Source organism: Dryas octopetala, chromosome 7 (genome assembly GCF_963921425.1).
Source record: "Dryas octopetala chromosome 7, drDryOcto1.1, whole genome shotgun sequence".
Taxonomy (NCBI): Eukaryota; Viridiplantae; Streptophyta; class Magnoliopsida; order Rosales; family Rosaceae; genus Dryas; species Dryas octopetala.
Window position 1 is genome coordinate 5,337,120 of NC_141372.1, and position 17,170 is coordinate 5,354,289.

At 34.6% G+C, this 17,170-nt stretch overlaps 2 protein-coding genes and 2 pseudogenes across 3 annotated transcripts; 3 read left to right on the forward strand and 1 right to left on the reverse strand.

Moving 5' to 3' along the window:
- The first annotated feature begins 1,279 nt into the window (after window positions 1-1,279).
- On the forward strand, window positions 1,280-6,460 carry LOC147278875 (carotenoid 9,10(9',10')-cleavage dioxygenase 1-like; annotated as a pseudogene).
- Window positions 6,461-8,040: 1,580 nt separating this feature from the next.
- Window positions 8,041-11,928, forward strand: LOC147278876 (carotenoid 9,10(9',10')-cleavage dioxygenase 1-like; annotated as a pseudogene). Its single transcript, XR_015123299.1, has 14 exons — window positions 8,041-8,154; window positions 8,266-8,406; window positions 8,591-8,693; window positions 8,937-9,202; window positions 9,593-9,772; window positions 9,881-9,959; window positions 10,089-10,167; window positions 10,366-10,428; window positions 10,575-10,713; window positions 10,873-10,927; window positions 10,988-11,200; window positions 11,291-11,355; window positions 11,484-11,648; window positions 11,774-11,928. The product of XR_015123299.1 is annotated as a carotenoid 9,10(9',10')-cleavage dioxygenase 1-like (transcript).
- Window positions 11,929-12,448: 520 nt separating this feature from the next.
- LOC147278877 (protein JINGUBANG-like) lies at window positions 12,449-13,855 on the forward strand. The gene has a single exon (XM_086250259.1). The coding sequence runs from the start codon at window positions 12,452-12,454 to the stop codon at window positions 13,853-13,855; it is 1,404 nt and encodes a 467-aa protein (XP_086106385.1). The 5' UTR covers window positions 12,449-12,451.
- Window positions 13,856-14,200: 345 nt separating this feature from the next.
- Window positions 14,201-15,673, reverse strand: TIP4;1 (tonoplast intrinsic protein 4;1). The gene is made up of 3 exons (XM_086251217.1): window positions 15,496-15,673; window positions 15,063-15,301; window positions 14,201-14,824 (listed from the first exon to the last, which is right to left on the reverse strand). The coding sequence occupies exons 1-3, from the start codon at window positions 15,620-15,622 to the stop codon at window positions 14,444-14,446; spliced, it is 747 nt and encodes a 248-aa protein (XP_086107343.1). The 5' UTR covers window positions 15,623-15,673; the 3' UTR covers window positions 14,201-14,443.
- Window positions 15,674-17,170: the final 1,497 nt, after the last annotated feature.

A 17,170-nucleotide genomic window follows, 5' to 3' on the forward strand; every position in this document is an offset into this window, starting at 1 on the left:
GCAGTATAGCTAAACGCAAGGAAAAAAGCTTCCCTTTCACAGTTGTAAACGCCCCATGTGTCTATCCTCTCAACACGCGATTAAGTGCGTGATGAGAGAGTCAGACACAATGAATGTATATATCAATTACATAAAAAGCTTTACTTGAATGAAAAGCCTTAGAAAATAAAGGAAAAAAAAAATCTTGTATAGGAGCGTTGTGCTTACAACTTTATCCAGGAGAAGTTTATACAATGTTTAGGTGTTGTATAAGCCCGCCAGCCAGCTGACGTATTCCTATAAATAGCATATTTTCAATCATTCCAGAAGCAATGGACAAGGAAAGATGCCATTAAGAAGAAGGCATCTTCATCTCAAGTCTCAACTTACTATAAATAGGATTTAATCTCCACAAGCAATATATGCTTCATCATTTCCCCTATATAATATAATATATATATATATATCAGTATAATATTATTAGATTAGGTAGATGATGCCTGTATGCGTACTCTTATGTCACAACTCACAAGTTCTATTATTGTATTCGTTTACATAATATATACTGGTCTAGATTAATTAATGCATGCATGAGATGGCACGGTGTCATAGATATATCAATCATTTTCTTGACACAAGTAAATAATTTAATTTCCTCTCTACAATTCGAACGCCGGGGGCATGCCTGTATGCGTACTCTTATGTCACAAGTTCTATTATTGTATTCGTTGACATAATAGGTCTAGATTAATGCATGCATGAGGTGCCATGGTGTCATTGATATATCAATCATTTTCTTTACACAAATAAATAATTTAATTTCCTCTCATTTCTTTTAACTCGTTAAGTTATATAGGACCAGAAGATATTTATGTAATGTAGTGTAATAACCTACGGTACCTACCCATAAAGTTAACACTAACAAGGACTTGTGTATTAATGGAGCTCACAAAAATTGTTTGTAACAAATTTGTTTTATCTTTCCGGCCAAAAAAGAAAAAAACAAATTTCTTTATCGATGTAATTAAAATTTAAGTTATAGTGGCCGGGGCAGGTGGGGTACGTAGGATCCATTGGGTTCCTTATATTCGTTGCTGGTACCAATGAAATAAAATCATATATATTGAGCTATTTGTCATTAGGCTTAGAGATAGTGGCCGATCATGTAAATTTCAATAAACCTGTCTGCATGTATTTGCTAATAGGGCCAAACACACTTGACTTGGTTTATAAATTATCATATATAGAAGTTGTAAACGATCAGTGAGTGAGGGATCGAGATAAAGACGCAGAAATAGAGATGGCATCTTCATCTTCATGCATGCGTATGCAGGCATTTCAAGTGAATTGCTTTAATGTTCAGAAGAAGCCCTCAGTAATTGTCTCAGACAATTTTGTTAATTACTTCAAGTTTAAGACCACACTCTCCTCAGCTATCATGGTGAGACTTATTACTTCATCTCTCTCGATCTCTCTCTCTTCTCATTATATATATATGTAAACACGTACATGATTGATTGATCGATCGATCGCAGCCGTTGTTGAGAAAAATGCAGCAAGCAGTTGTTCCCATGCAGCAAATAGATCATATCTCCAAAACCTTCAAGAGCACATCTGCTAAAATGTTGGACGCCTTGGTGGATTCGATTTTCGAATTCATTGATCAACCACTACTTCCATCTCAGGTACGTACGTAGCGTTTCGATCATTTCAGGCACAACCTGATCACTACTTTGCATGTGTGCATATTATTGTTCATACTCATTTTCCGCCAAGCAAAAAGACAAGTTGCATGTCTCCAACGAGATTTTTAATTATGAACGCCCAAGATTTTAAATTATCTCGATCTATATATATATATATATATATATGCTGATTAATTACTGCAGAGCAATTTTGGCCCGATTGATGAGTTGGGAGAAGCAGTTGATATCACCAGCAGCATCAAAGGGAAAATCCCAGATATATAATTTTCCCGAGGGTGTCTACGTAAGAAATGGTAAGTACTTAAATTACTAATTAATTAATTAGTATTTTGTGTATCTATAACTTATTGACTAGAGTTTTGTGTATCTGTAATTAATTAATTACACTTACACTCCATAAGGTTTATCGTTTTTTCGCATATACTTCTAGGTTTTTTCAACAATTACATATACACCCCCTGAGATTTCAAAACTATTGGATATAACCCCCTATAGTGAGACGAAAAATGATAAAAAATTATGTAAAAAGGCATGCTAAGGGATGAAATGACCGGCCTAATAAGATTATTTAAGATGTAAGGTCCAACATCAATATAAATATTTTCTTTTTTGTTTATTTATTTTTTTTCTCTTGTAGGGGGTTATATGCAATAGTTTTGAAATCTTAGAGAGTGTATGTGTAATTTTTAAAACCTCATGAGGTGTATGTGAAAAGACGATAAATCTCATGGATGTAAGTGTAATTAACTCTTATATGTATAACCAATCAAGTTATAAGAAAATTAGTGTAAGCAAATGAGGACAAAATTAGTAGGGATATTTCTAGGGAAATTAATTCTGCCGCTTCAACTTAATATTGGAGGTACCGAGGTACGTTGCTTGTCTACATTGGTCACGAGCCAATATTGTACTTATTAATTCAACTAAGTGGTCAAATTACTCATATGAATTCAACACAATGGTCAAAAAGTGTGTTCGCCAGAGAAAAAAAATCATAAATCTTGGTTAACTAACAATAAGATTGATGAAATCGTTAAAGAATCTTATCTGCTTTATGCTACTGGATGCTCCTATATATATCACTCCAAAATTAGATCGACATTCCTGTCTTCAAAAATATATATTTTTCTTAATTCTCTCACATGGGGATGGAACCTACATGACATTATTTTTAATGTTTGATGACGGTGTCATGGTTTTTCTTCTATGTAAGAAATGATCCAAATATTCGTATAAAAAAAAAAAAAAAAAAAAACAGAATTGGATGCACTAATTAATTATAATTCCAATTCTTCATTACCATGTTAATTGCATGCATGCATATATGAATGCAGGACCAAACCCTCTATTTGGAGGACTGAAATCGACGAAATCTGTGTTTGGAAGGTCAAGTTACATATGGATAGAAGGAGAAGGCATGCTTCACGCTCTCTACTTTACTAGGGACGACGACGTCGTTTCTGGTCATGGAAGCTGCAGCTGGACTGTCTGCTACAACAACAGACATGTTGAAACCGAAACATTCAACCAAGAAAAACAAAGGAACAAGCCATCTTTCCTCCCTGCCATAGCCGGCGATTCACCGGCCATTTTGTCTGCTTATCTCCTCAATTTGGTGGGCATATTAATTTAATTAACACATCTCATTTCAAAACGAGTAAATTCATATTATAATTATGTTATTATGTTATGAAACTATTAATTTAAACTATTAATTTTAACAAAAACTTACTTAGCCAGTGAGTCTTGCAAAATAATGTACGTATTCCTATCATTACCAGTGGAGAAGCGACACATTAGGGTTGCATGACCCTGGCCAATAGCATAGTTGTTTCACTCTTACAATTTTAGGTATGACCCCATTATCCTTTTAATTAGAAAAAAAAATTAGACCCTATTTTTTAGGATTTCTTATTACAATATGAATGGTGTGTTACTTTGGTTTTTGTGTGTGCTTTTGGCCATTGACTGTCTTATATATGCTTGTTCTATTAATTAGTTAATTGGTTTTTGTTTTCTCTAGTGATTTCATGAATACTTCTTTTTTTTTTTTTTTACCAGTCATGAATACTTATTTTATGTTTCCTAAACAAATGAAGATGGCACGAGATTGCACATATCTTTTTGTTAATCGTAGTTTGTTGACTCTTATAACAATTATCAAGAAGTTAAGATAAGCATGTATAGTTGAAAATTTTCTATATATATGATGTGAGAGAAAATTTTCTATTGTTATTATGCCCCCATTATGATTAATTCATGGCTACAAACATTACCATCCATGTTAAAGAAGTAAATCATTGGAGAATTCAGGGATAGGTTTTGCTAAAATTGGGCCATAAACAATTGATCTAGCTAGTGTGGCCAATTAACCCTGATTCTAAATTATGATCTTTTAATTATGATGCTTGTAATTCCATGCAGTTGAGGTTTGGCAAAGTGAACAAGTATTTGAGCAACACCAATGTTTTTGAGCATTCGGGGAAGTTCTACTCCATCGCAGAGAATCACATTCCTCAGGAGATTGACCTCCTCACCTTACAAACTTTAGCCAATTGGGATGTCTCTGGAGCTTGGAACCGACCCTTCACCAGCCACCCAAAGGTACTATTAATCCTTAATGAATTTGCACTTTTAAGCATGCATTAATTCTAATCACTTCTGTTACGCAAGCACAATTATTTCTCTGTAATTTTGTTTTAATTAATACTTCTTCTTTTCAATGTTTCAGAGAGCTCCAGGCACAGGGGAGCTAGTTATAATGGGCGTGGACGCAGTTAACCTTTTATGGAAATAGGAATTGTTTCTGGTATATATGGTAGCATTTTGTATAGTATATATAGGACTTGTGTATTTATAACAAAGAAGATCAATAGTAATTATAAGTATGACCTTAATTCTCAGCTGACGGAAAGGAATTAATTCATAAAGTGGACCTCAAACTCAATAGGTGCAGCCTCTGCCATGAAATAGGGGTTACACAAAGGTAAAAAATTAATTATTATTCTAGCAGTCAGATCATTAATTTGTTAATTAATCTATCTCAAAGATTTTTATTTGCCACTAAATTATCAATGCAGGTACAATGTGATCATGGATTTTCCTCTAACAATAGACATACAGAGACTTGTCAATGGAGGCCCGTGAGTACTACATCTGCATGCACCCTTCTTAATTATTCCACTCCAAACATCCACATGATTATCACCATCAAAATATATAGTTGTTCAATTCAATTTGCTTGATGGGCTGATTTTGATATATGCAGATTAATAAAGTACAATAAAGAAGGATATGCAAGAATTGGTGTAATGCCTCGCTATGGTGATGCAGATTCAATCCGCTGGTTTCAAGTTGAACCCAACTGCACATTTCACATCATCAATTGTTTTGAAGATGGTGATCATGAGGTAATTATATATTACTTAACACAAGTAATGGTAATTTTATGATTAACTTGCAACTGATCAACTACATTTGGAATTTGATTTTTAAATGTATGTGGGATATATGAGCAGGTTGTAGTGTGGGGTTGTAAAGCTCTAGACTCAGTAATACCAGGACCTGATCACAGGAGATTGAATCAATTTGGGTGGTTTTCAAGTAAAGAAAATACTAATGATATTGATATCTCTACCTCAGCAGCAGAGGATGGTAAATTATTTTCTCATGCTTATGAATGGAGATTGAGCATGAAGACTGGAGAAGTCAGGGAGAGATATCTCACTGGAAAAAAGTTCTTCATGGACTTTCCCATGATCAATGGAGCTTTTGCTGGCGTGAAAAATAGATATGGCTACACCCAAGTGGTTGATTCTATTGCGAGCTCTACCTCGGGTAATTATGAAATAATATTTCCCAAAAAGACGTACAAATATATCTAAAAATTATTGTATGTGACTGTCACTTGTAATTCAAGATCATAAATTACTATCTAAATGGCTAAATTGCTCCTATCATATCATTTATTAATAATGGTTTATCTATGTGAGAAATAATCTTTGGCTATGTTTAGGCATGGCTAAATTCGGTGGTCTAGCCAAGCTACATTTTAAAGAGCAGGATGAAAGATTTTCTTTGGTAATTAAATAGGCCCTGAACAGTACTAGTTTCATTTAATACTTTTTCTTCTGTTTTATGTATGAGAATTGATATTATTTATATGTCTGCCATTGAATGAATTGCTAGAGAGAAGGTCAAGTAGAAGACGCAATAAAGGTGGAGACCCATATATTTGAGGAGAACACCTTTTGCTCTGGACCTGCTTTTGTCCCTAAAGAAAGAGGTCTTCAAGAAGACGATGGATGGGTTATCACTTTTGTTCACAATGAAGATACCAATATATCTCAAGTAATTAAATCCATCAATTTATAGTACCTGAAATTTTTTGATGAGAAATTCTTTGGTCGGGAAAAATTTATCTCTTACGGGTGTATAAAAAGTACGTGTTTATTTATCAAATCACGTGTTAGGTCACATAGTGTATATATCCGTTACATGAAAATTTTATTCATTTTGTTATTTAAGATTGATGATATGCACCTTCATTAATTTATTTTTTCCTTTTTAATTCGATTGTGCAGGTGTATGTGATTGATGCAAAGAAGTTTTCGAACAAACCTGTTGCCAAAATTACATTGCCCTGCAGAGTCCCATATGGATTTCATGGAGCTTTCATGCCAATCTCATCACACAATTAATCATGATCTTAGTACTAATCCAATCATCATGTTTTGACAACCACAGGGCACATCTTTTGCCTATATATATGTGGTTCTAAAATGTTGGGATGTATAGTGATCTTGTCATGTGTATTCGATCATCTGCTTTTGTGATCATCATACAATAGCTATAAATTCTGTGCATTCAATTCTGAATCCCCTATTTCAAAAGAATAAATAAATGAGCTGGACCTGTAATGTTTTCCTGTATCTATACCATATCCTACGTGCAGAAATTTCAATAAACTGTTTGTACTTTTTTTTTTTTTGACTAAAACTATTTGTACTTTTAAGTGACGCTTAGTGACATGTTTTGCAACCTTAAAAGTTGCAAGTGTATGTGCGTTAATTTTAATTATTTCAGAGGAAGGTTTTTTTTTTTCTTCTTTTTAAAATTTGGCTGGGGGAGGTTATAAACTTAAATTAAATCAAATCAAAGCAGGATTTAATATTCCAATGGAGTGCTGATCTCTCTGGCAGCCAATAGTTGTTCATGCTTGAGGGATCCAAGGCCACCACACAAATTATTGCCCTTAAAATAATCTCATAAATTAAGGGTAATGCCACACACAAATATTGCATTTGCCCTTAAAACAATCTCATTATTGGCCTCCAAAGGTACTGATCGAAAGTTGCCTATAGAAATTTATTAGGAATTATTTTTGATTGTGTCTTCATTAATGCTAGATTCATTTAATTTATTCTTCAAATTTATTTATCAAATAAGGTATTATTCACATTAGATTTTTTTTTTTGCCATAGAATTCAAGTAAACATTTTAATTGTTAGAAATAACTAAATAAGTGACTTTATTTGCATGATTAAAACAGTGCTCTCACATTATATATTGAATAAAATCTAGGGCTAATTACAAATAAATCAATAAAACTTTTCACAAATATATTTTAATCAATGCACTTTTTCATAATTTCATTTTAGTTACTATTGACCAAAATGAAAAAAATAATTATAATAGATTAATAAATATACATTACTATTCATACTAATTTAGATTTGTATTAGCTTTGTGTTTGATTGCTACGTAACAAAACGACTTAAGGTTTAACTTCGGGGTTTTGAGCTTTACCCAAAACCTGAGACCTAAATCTTAAGTCATAAGCTCCAGAACTCTAGCTAATTTTAAACCCTAAACTCCGTTTATATACCATACACCTCATTTCTATACTCTAAACTAAATTAAGGGCAACGTCATAATTAACCTATAAATAATGAAAAAAATAGATAAAAAAATTAGTATTTTTCAATGCACCAAAATACATAATATTATCAAGTAAATTAAACTTAGTGACTAAAATGAGATATAGTTTCAAAACTCATTAACCTTTATTTTGGTGAAACTTGTCTTACTCATGTATTTCCATATCCTTCAATAAGATCCAAAGATTAAGGAATCTTGTATCGTCATATCATGTATCAACTAGTTCTTATTTTATTCGATATCATCGTACCATGTTTTATTAGTGCTGGAATTAATTATATAATAACTACAACGTACATGCAGATCGATGCGCGCGCGCAGTTGCCTATTTATATAGCCTTGCATTGGTACTAAAAGATGCACCAGGGAACTATATCAACAAGGAGGACGTCGACTAGGTAATACAAGAACAACTATGGCAGTGTCTGCTTATGCTTATGCTTTACATGTAAATGGGTCTTTTCAAAGCCATTTCAATATCTCTCACAGCTTTAATCACCTCAAGACCTCACTTTCCTCATCTGTTAAGGTATCATCATATATATATATATATATTTGTGTGGAATTGATCTTGTGTTAATTGAAATTAAAACTTGGTTTGCATGTTTTGATCGATGTACATCGTACGTCCTATATATAGCCTCTATTCAAAGAGTTCCAGCAATTACTTCCATTGAAGGTGGATGTTTCCAAAACCAAGAAAAATACTTCTAAGAAAATGTTAGATGTACTTGTGGACTCCATGTTCCAATTTGTAGAAAAACCATGGCTCCCATCTCAGGTAAATCCCACTCCCAAAATGTATTAAATCATCAAACGGGTGATATAAATATAAATATATATTATATATATAGTGAAATTAACTTCTTAACTAAAAGAATGTCCAGAATTCCGGATGTCTCTGAGCATTCGAAAGAGTTATTATTTCTTATTAATTAATCAATCATGTACTTGATTATAAATAGAAAAACTTTGCTCCAGTGGAAGAGATTGGAGACCTTGTTGAGGTCACCTGCATCGAAGGAGAAATACCCGCTGATTTTGCTGAGGGTGTTTACATAAGAAATGGTACGTGACCTTTCAATATATTCTTAGTTCGGTCACTTTGAAGTTTATTTATTTTCAATAGGTAAGATACTGACACGAATTTGTCTCAAAAAGAAAAAAGATACTGACACGAAAAGATTTGATGAATAACTGTCATATATATTATTGATTGAGTATATATAGTTTAACTAGTAGTAGCTAAGACCAATTTGTTTGTTATTACTATTAATTAACGCTAATTCTATATATATATATATATTTCAGGCAACAATCCTTTATTTGGAGGTCATAAATCAGCAGTTTCCATTTTTGGACAATCAAACCCTGTTTGGGTGGAGAGAGAAGGAATGCTTCATGCAGTTTACTTCAAGAAAGATGGTGATGATGGAAGTTGGATTATCTCCTACAAAAATAGATATGTTGAGACCCAAACATACAAGTTAGAGAAACAAATAAAAAACAAACCATGTTTCTTACCAGCCTTACAAGGAGATGCATCTGCAGTTTTAGCAGCACACATTCTAAATATGGTAGTTTATTTCTTAATTATTACAGTTAATTATCCAAACTCCAACTACACATTTTTTTAATGATAAATAAACTTATTTTTATAATTAATATATGCAACTCGATCTACATTATAAACGAGCATATATTTAATTAAACAATTATTGTATCTGTTAGTCACTTACAAACATGTGTGAGTTGTAACTGATTGACCAATAGTGATCAATGTATTTCTTATTTTTAAGCTTTTTTTTTTTTTTTTTTTTTTTTCTCATTTAGACTTGTGTGTATTACTTTCTTATAGTTGTGTTGTGTGTTAACATTTCACAAGTAATATGTAAAAAAACCATGTAATTATGACTATTGTTTTGTTATATATATTATAATATATATTTGATTGCATAAACATGCAGTTGAGATTTGGGTCAGTCAATAAACAATATAGCAACACCAATGTTTTTGTGCATTCGGGGAGATTCTACACGGTTTCAGAGAATCATCTGCCTCAAGAGGTGGACATCTCATCCTTAGAAACCATTTGTGATTGGGATGTCAATGCAGCTTGGGATAGAACTTTCACCAGCCATCCAAAGGTTTGAGTCATTTTTGCTCTTAACTAATTAATTATAAATTCTTATTCCCTACATGCAATTAATTACTATATATATATTATATATATGAATTCTATATATATGATGCAGAAAGCTCCAAACTCCGGAGAGCTAGTCATAATGGGGACAGAGCCAAAGAAACCTTACTATGTTTTGGGGGTCATATCTGGTAATCTGATTTGATGTATTATTAAAAAAAAAAAACATTTGATTTGTGTTAATTATGTTGAAAAAAAAAATATTTGTGTTAATTATGAATTAGTTAACTTTCTGATATATATTATACTGGTTACTTCAGCTGATGGAAAGAAATTGCATAAGGTTGATCTCAAACTCAAAAGAAGTATCCTCAGCCATGATATAGGAGTTACCCAAAAGTATGCATATATATGGCTGATTTTTTATTTTTTAATTTAATGATTTTTTGAATGATTTTTGTATAATTTTCTAATTTTATTTGAACGTTCCTCGGCCCCACCATCCAAAAGATAATAAAAATAAATGTACTTGATTAACAAACCATTTTTAAGCATTAATTCTTATTAATTTGCGTTGTTTTGGTGTGGCATCTACAGGTACAATGTAATTATTGATCATCCCCTTACAATGGATATAAAGAGACTCACCATGGGTGGCCAGTAAGTATAATATATAGGGTTCTTAATTAAGTAGGCAATATATATATATATATATATATATATATATTTCCAAATCTAAATAATTAATCTTATTTGTTTGAAACACTTAGCTATGGAGGTATTAATACTGTCGTGTATGTGTATAGATTAATTAAGTTTCATAAGGAAGGGTATGCAAGAATTGGAGTGATGCCTCGTTATGGTGATGCAGAGTCAGTCAAATGGTTTGAGGTAGAATCAAATTGCACATTTCACATTCTCAATTGCTTTGAGGAGGGTAATGAGGTAATTAGCCACAACACAGAGACTCAGAGATCCATGGCCTGCTTCACCTTTAAATGACTTCTCTAACTAATTTCGGGCTTATATTAAAAATTATGTTAGCCATTCCAGATTTGTGTACCAAATTCAAATCCCAAATGATGTGTAAGTATATGTGTACAGGTTGTAGTGAGAGGATGTAGGGCTCTCGCATCCATCTTACCAGGTCCAGATGTGGGTTTTAACCAGTATGAATGGTACTCAAAAGGGTTCAACTTTGCAAATATTCATTGCAAAGTCTCTGCTGGTGATGATTCTGTAGAGCTTGGATATCTGTTCAGTCGTCTATATGAATGGAGACTGAACATGATATCTGGGGAAGTTGGGGAGAGAAATTTAACTGGAACTGAATTCTCCATGGACTTCCCTTTTATCAATGAAGAATTTACTGGTTTAAAACACAAGTATGGCTATACCCAAGTTATTGATTCTGTGGCAAGCACTAACTGTGGTAAAGATAAACAAAACTTTGATTCATCTCAACAGAATGATTTTATAATTTCTCATTGACTTGATACATATTCTATTTCTTTGGTATTAGGCATGGGTAAATATGGATCACTAGCCAAATTATATTTGGAAGAACCGAATTCTACACCATCTCTGGTAATGAGTTCATATTATTTTCTTTTAATCATCTAATCAATGTTTATACAATATTATTTTCGATCTCTTACAGATCAATTAAGATGTTTAATCATGTAGGACTTACTGTGTGATGGTATAATGATCAGGAGGGAAGGTGTGATGATCAGCAGTTGGTAAGGGTGGAATACCATAAGCTCGAGGACAACAACTTTTGCAGTGGAAGCGCTTTTGTCCCTAGACATGGAGGCGTCGAGGAAGATGATGGTTGGATTATCACTTTTGTCCACAATGAAGAAACTGATGCCACCCAAGTGAGTTCTCAGATCTCAGGTCTATCATAGATATAGCTTTAACTTGGCCAATTCGATCGAAAAAGGTACAATTTTATGTTTGTTATAAGTTTGTTTTTCTGATCCAAATCCATTACTTGTTCCAGGTTCATGTCATTGATGCAAAGAAGTTTGAAAGTGAACCGATTGCGAAGCTTCATTGCCACAGCGGGTGCCATATGGCTTCCATGGAACTTTTGTGTCGATGCCTTGTCAATCTTAGCATTGTGCATGGTGCCTTCTGAGATTCCCTGAATGCAATTTAAGCTGCAATATCAAAATGAATGCATATAAGAAATAAATAAATGAAAAAGGTTAATTAAGTTGTTTCATATACCATTGTTGCACCTGATTTACTTTTTTTTTCACTCGTTATGGTTTGGCTACATTAATTAGAGTTGAACCCCTCATCAAATGTTCCCAACTGTTATTGTTGCAATATTATATCATATATCATTCCTTCTACACCTACTAGATATGAAGTAATATATCAAAACGAACCAACCATTTTTCTCTTTAATGGGTGCTCTAAATATGTGTCTCAATTCTTTCACAAAGGACTTTAAACCCAAGTTAATGTTCATTGGCTAAAGGACGGTGGGGTAGGAAGAGAAAGGACTCAAAAGAGTTAGAAGCATGGAACCTACCAACAGATTTGCTGAATCAATGTAGTACTGCTATAGTCATTTACAAAACATTTAAAATGGAAACCCACCAAATTAATAACATACATACATAGATGGCTAGGTTCATAAATAAACATCATGCACCCTTCTAATCTTTATATGATCTCTAGCCCCACCCTCAACAAATGCTATAGTAGCAATCAAGCCATGGAATTCTATCGCAAGAAATCTCTGTTTAGCTTCATAGACATAGAGAGAAATGCAACGGAGGAATCACCCACTGACCTGATCTGCAATTGCAACACCAATCAACATGTGTGTCATGACCAAGATGATCACCAATTTGGCAGCCCTTCAATGCTTACACTAATGCCACCCCCAAGCCCAGAGTCACCATGGACCCTCTCCCCTCTCCAAACCCCATCCCCTTCCCTCCTTTACCACTGCATTGCTTCACTCTATCGCCGGGAAGGCTCCATCTACTCCATTGCAATTTCGAAGCAGCAGGGAGTAGTATTCACCAGCTCAGAGAGTAGCCGAATTCGTGTGTGGAGGCAGCCGGACTACATCGAATATGGACGTCTGAAGGCAACTAATAATTCAGGTGAAGTACGAGCCATTCTAGCTCATGGCAACATGCTTTTCACCACACACAAAGACCATAAAATCCGAATATGGAACTTCAATGCCACAGACAATTTCAAGTCCAAAAAGGTCTCCTCCCTCCCCAAAAGAAGCTCGTTCCCTTTATTTTTGAGAACTACGAAAACCCAACAAGCACACAAAGAATGCGTTTCCTGCTTGGCATATTATCATGCAGAAGGTCTGCTATACACTGGCTCACATGACAGAACAGTCAAAGCTTGGAGGCTGTCAGGCAAAAACTGTGTGGACTCTTTTGTGGCACATGAAGGCAATGTCAATGCAATTTTGGTGAACCAAGATGATGGGTGTGTTTTCACTTGCTCCTCAGATGGGTCCGTGAAAATTTGGAGAAGGGTATTCAGAGAAAACTCTCACACTCTCACCATGACTCTCAAATCCCAACCTTACCCAGTAAACGCCATAGCATTAAGCTCCTCATTCAACTCCTGCTTCATCTATTCTGGTTCTTCAGATGGAACCATTAACTTTTGGGAGAAAGAGAAGCTGACCTACAGGTTCAACCATGGTGGGTATTTACAGGGCCACAATTTTGGGGTTCTTTGCCTTGTGGCTGTGGAGAAGCTGATATTCAGTGGGTCAGAGGACACCACCATAAGGGTTTGGAGGAGAGAGGAAGGGAGTTGCTTCCATGAGTGTTTGGCGGTGTTGGATGGGCATAGAGGGCCTGTGAGGTGCTTGGCTGCTTGCTTGGAGATGGAGAAGGTTGTGAGGGGGTTCTTGGTTTACAGTGCGAGTTTGGACCAGACTTTTAAGGTGTGGAGGGTTAGGGTTTCGCCTGAAGAGAAAATGGGGTTGAGTTTTATGGATCGGAGCTGTTCGAGGACCAAAGTGGAGTATAGGACTAGCCCTGTGTTGTCTCCTTCATGGGTTGAGAGGAAGTTGCTGCTCCAAAGGTGAACATTTTCAGTAGGTGAAATATCAGAGTAAGACTAGCAAACATGTTTCACATGCATTTTGGGTTATTTAATCTCGTTATTTTAACTCTCTAGATTATGTTAAAGTGTAAGGATGAACAAGTTTTAACCATAAGAACTTGAGTATTGTTCAAATTTTATCGATCAAATATATTGGAAAATGATCCTACTACCGACCCATTCATCTTTGTCACTAACCCCTATTACATTTCTAGCTACTCCAACAAAGTAAAAAAGGAGATGTGTAAAGCTTGGCCGATGTTGCATATGCCCGCCTCATTAAGAGAAATTTCTGTAGGACTGTCATATACCATCATACAATGTGATATAGATCAAAACTAAAAGAAAATTTATTATTTCTCATAAATTTTTCACTGGGATAGTCCCTATTCCCACAATTATAAGCAAAAACATAATGAAAATAGTGAATAAAGAGGGAGGGGACACAAGAAAAATAAAAGCCTAGGCCTACACAAAAACAAAAACTAAAAATAAATAAAAGAAAAAAATATTACAGAAACCATTAGAGTGAAACATATAGGACACAAAGTAGAGTTTAACACAGTAGGAATCAAAAAGCATCTTCCTCAGTGGGAATGGGGAGATGAGTTGATTTGTTGATGAAGAAATTTTCATAGATGAAGCCAGCAAGCCCACCACCAATGAGAGGCCCAACCCAGTAAACCCAGTGATCAGTCCAGTCCCAGCTCACCAAAGCCGGCCCAAACGACCTTGCTGGGTTCATCGAAGCCCCCGAAAAGGCCCCTCCCGCTATGATGTTGGCCCCCACTACAAACCCAGTCAGAGTTGGGCCCAGCCCATTAAGTGCTCCCCTCTTTGGGTCCACTATTGTTGCGTAGACTGTGAATAGCAAGGAGAATGTGAGGATAATCTCCCACACCACACCTTGCAAGTAGCCCACCCCACTAGCAAGTGAATGAATTGGAGTAGTCTGCAAAAGATAACAAGGATCCACAAATTAATAAAGAATCAATAATAGCATAGTCACGAGAAAATTTCCTAAATTTAGTCTACCAAATCATGCGATTGTGACAAAACGAAGTTTAGTACATTCAGATATGAACAAAAATAATAATTTTACATTAGGTGAGATACAAAATTTTGAAACTTGTTATAATATCGCTAGCATTACTCAAAGTGTAACATTTGAAATGATATTCGTGGCTTACCAATCCACCGGTAAGGTACTTTAGAAGGTAACAAGCTATTGCAGCTGCTAACAATTGGTCGATCCAATAAAGTAGGGATCGGAAGACAGTAATGTGACCGCCGAGGAGGAGGCCAAGAGTGACGGCTGGGTTGAGATGACCACCGGAAATGTGGCCGGCGGATATCATCACGGCTACAACTAGGGCATGTGTCACGGCTATGGCAAACAACCCCACCATTGCGTCTGCGTCTAGCTTATCTGCCCATGCCACCAAACAACACACCATATAAAGTTACCATACATTTACAAACAAAACTATATTAATTGCTATATATTATACGGATGAATAGTTGAATACCTAATAACTGATAGAGAAATTAATTACGACTTTGGATCCAAAACATATTAATGACAAACTCTACAAATTAATGACCCCAATCCTTGATTATTACCAACAGCCATGGCTGATCCAACACCAGCAAAGACGAAGAGGAAGGTGGTGATGAATTCGACCACAAGGGCTCTCCACAAGTCTGCCTGCGCAGCCTCACTAGCGGTTCCCAAGGCAATTTTCGCCATTTTGTTGGGGGGTCTCTCTGCAAAATGAGTGATCTAATTACAAAATTAATGTAGGAGCTTGGCTTTGCTACTGCCATAGTGCCATGACAATGAATCCTATATATAAGCACCATGGTGAAATATCAATATCATAATATTAATGGGTTTTAATTTATGGCTTTTGGCAAGTGATCACGGCACGTACTTTTTTGTTATATATGTAATGAAAAATATTATATATATCTGTGTGAAAATTACACCTAAACCCATTGACATGGAGTGTATTTGTTGTTTTGCCATTGACCATTGACTATTGAAAACTCTATCATCTCTATGTCATTTTTTATATGACTGTATGTCTTGCTGGATTTGGATTGGATCAGAGCAGCAAACTTCAATTGCCAGCGAATCCATTGAGTGCTTTAGACGTTGCCCAATTACCAATATATAGCTGGTAACTTTACCTTGTTTGGCATGCATGAAGATTCAAAAGGAAATAAAAATGATATTTAGTTTTAAAATTATTATTTAAACTGACATATATAGTATCACGATTGAGATATATCTTCTATGACATTATATAGAACGATTTCATCTCGGCACAATATCAACACATAAAATATGAATAATGGATCAAATTCTTTAGAAAACAAACATGTCATTCTGTATAATTTTAAAAGCCTAAGTGCTAAAGGTAAATAAGTATGACTTGAGTACGTTCTGATCAAAATAGCTCATTTGGATAATCTCATTTTGTCTTATAAGTTCCTAGTTGATCTTAGCCTATCCTAGCTAGTCCATGCACCCCATGTTTAAAACTTGAATTCGGCCCAGATTTGAGTGATTATAAAGATTTCCTTTGCTTCATAAATATATGGGCACATGAAAACCCTAGTAAAATATTCATGTTATAATAAATAGCCCAATTGGTGTACTATTCCACCATTCTTTACGTACACTCCTTTGTTTTCGCGGTTTCCAGTGTTTCTTCTGTAATTCAAAGAAAATATAGGGGTAGAGTAGTGCATGTGATCGATCATGCACCATACCATTACCCTCTATATCACATACATCGCAAAAGCTGACTTTGCTATAATGTTTGTGATTGATTAAAGAATTGTCAAATTCACCGACCAAAAAAAAAAGAATTTTCATATTCTGAGGAGTGTGTTCCATCATGACTGTGCAACTTTTATGTCGTCTTCTTACTCCTTGCATGCATTTCCTTATCTTTACTGTATTTTATGTCCAATTGACATTTAAATATTAAAATTTCAATTATTGATTGAAAGTAAACGTTTCAAGGATTTTATATGATAAATCCTATATTTTTAGACCATAGGCATGTACGTTCATTGAATTGTTTTATATATGGTGACATAGTTGGCTCTATATATAGATCGATCTAAACATTAAAAAATCGTAAAGTCATTTTCATGGTATAAGAGAAGTATATATTATTACGCTCATCAGATAATTTACTAAAAGTAATACGGTGTTCTAATTCAAATCTAAGCCTATCTCAAGATTAATAAACAAATTGATACAATGACTGACCTTTTTTTTCTT

Excerpts from the sequence above, each read along its gene's own strand:
- LOC147278877 (XM_086250259.1), top strand. The coding sequence starts at position 12,452 with ATGATCTCTAGCCCCACCCTCAACAAATGCTATAGTAGCAATCAAGCC.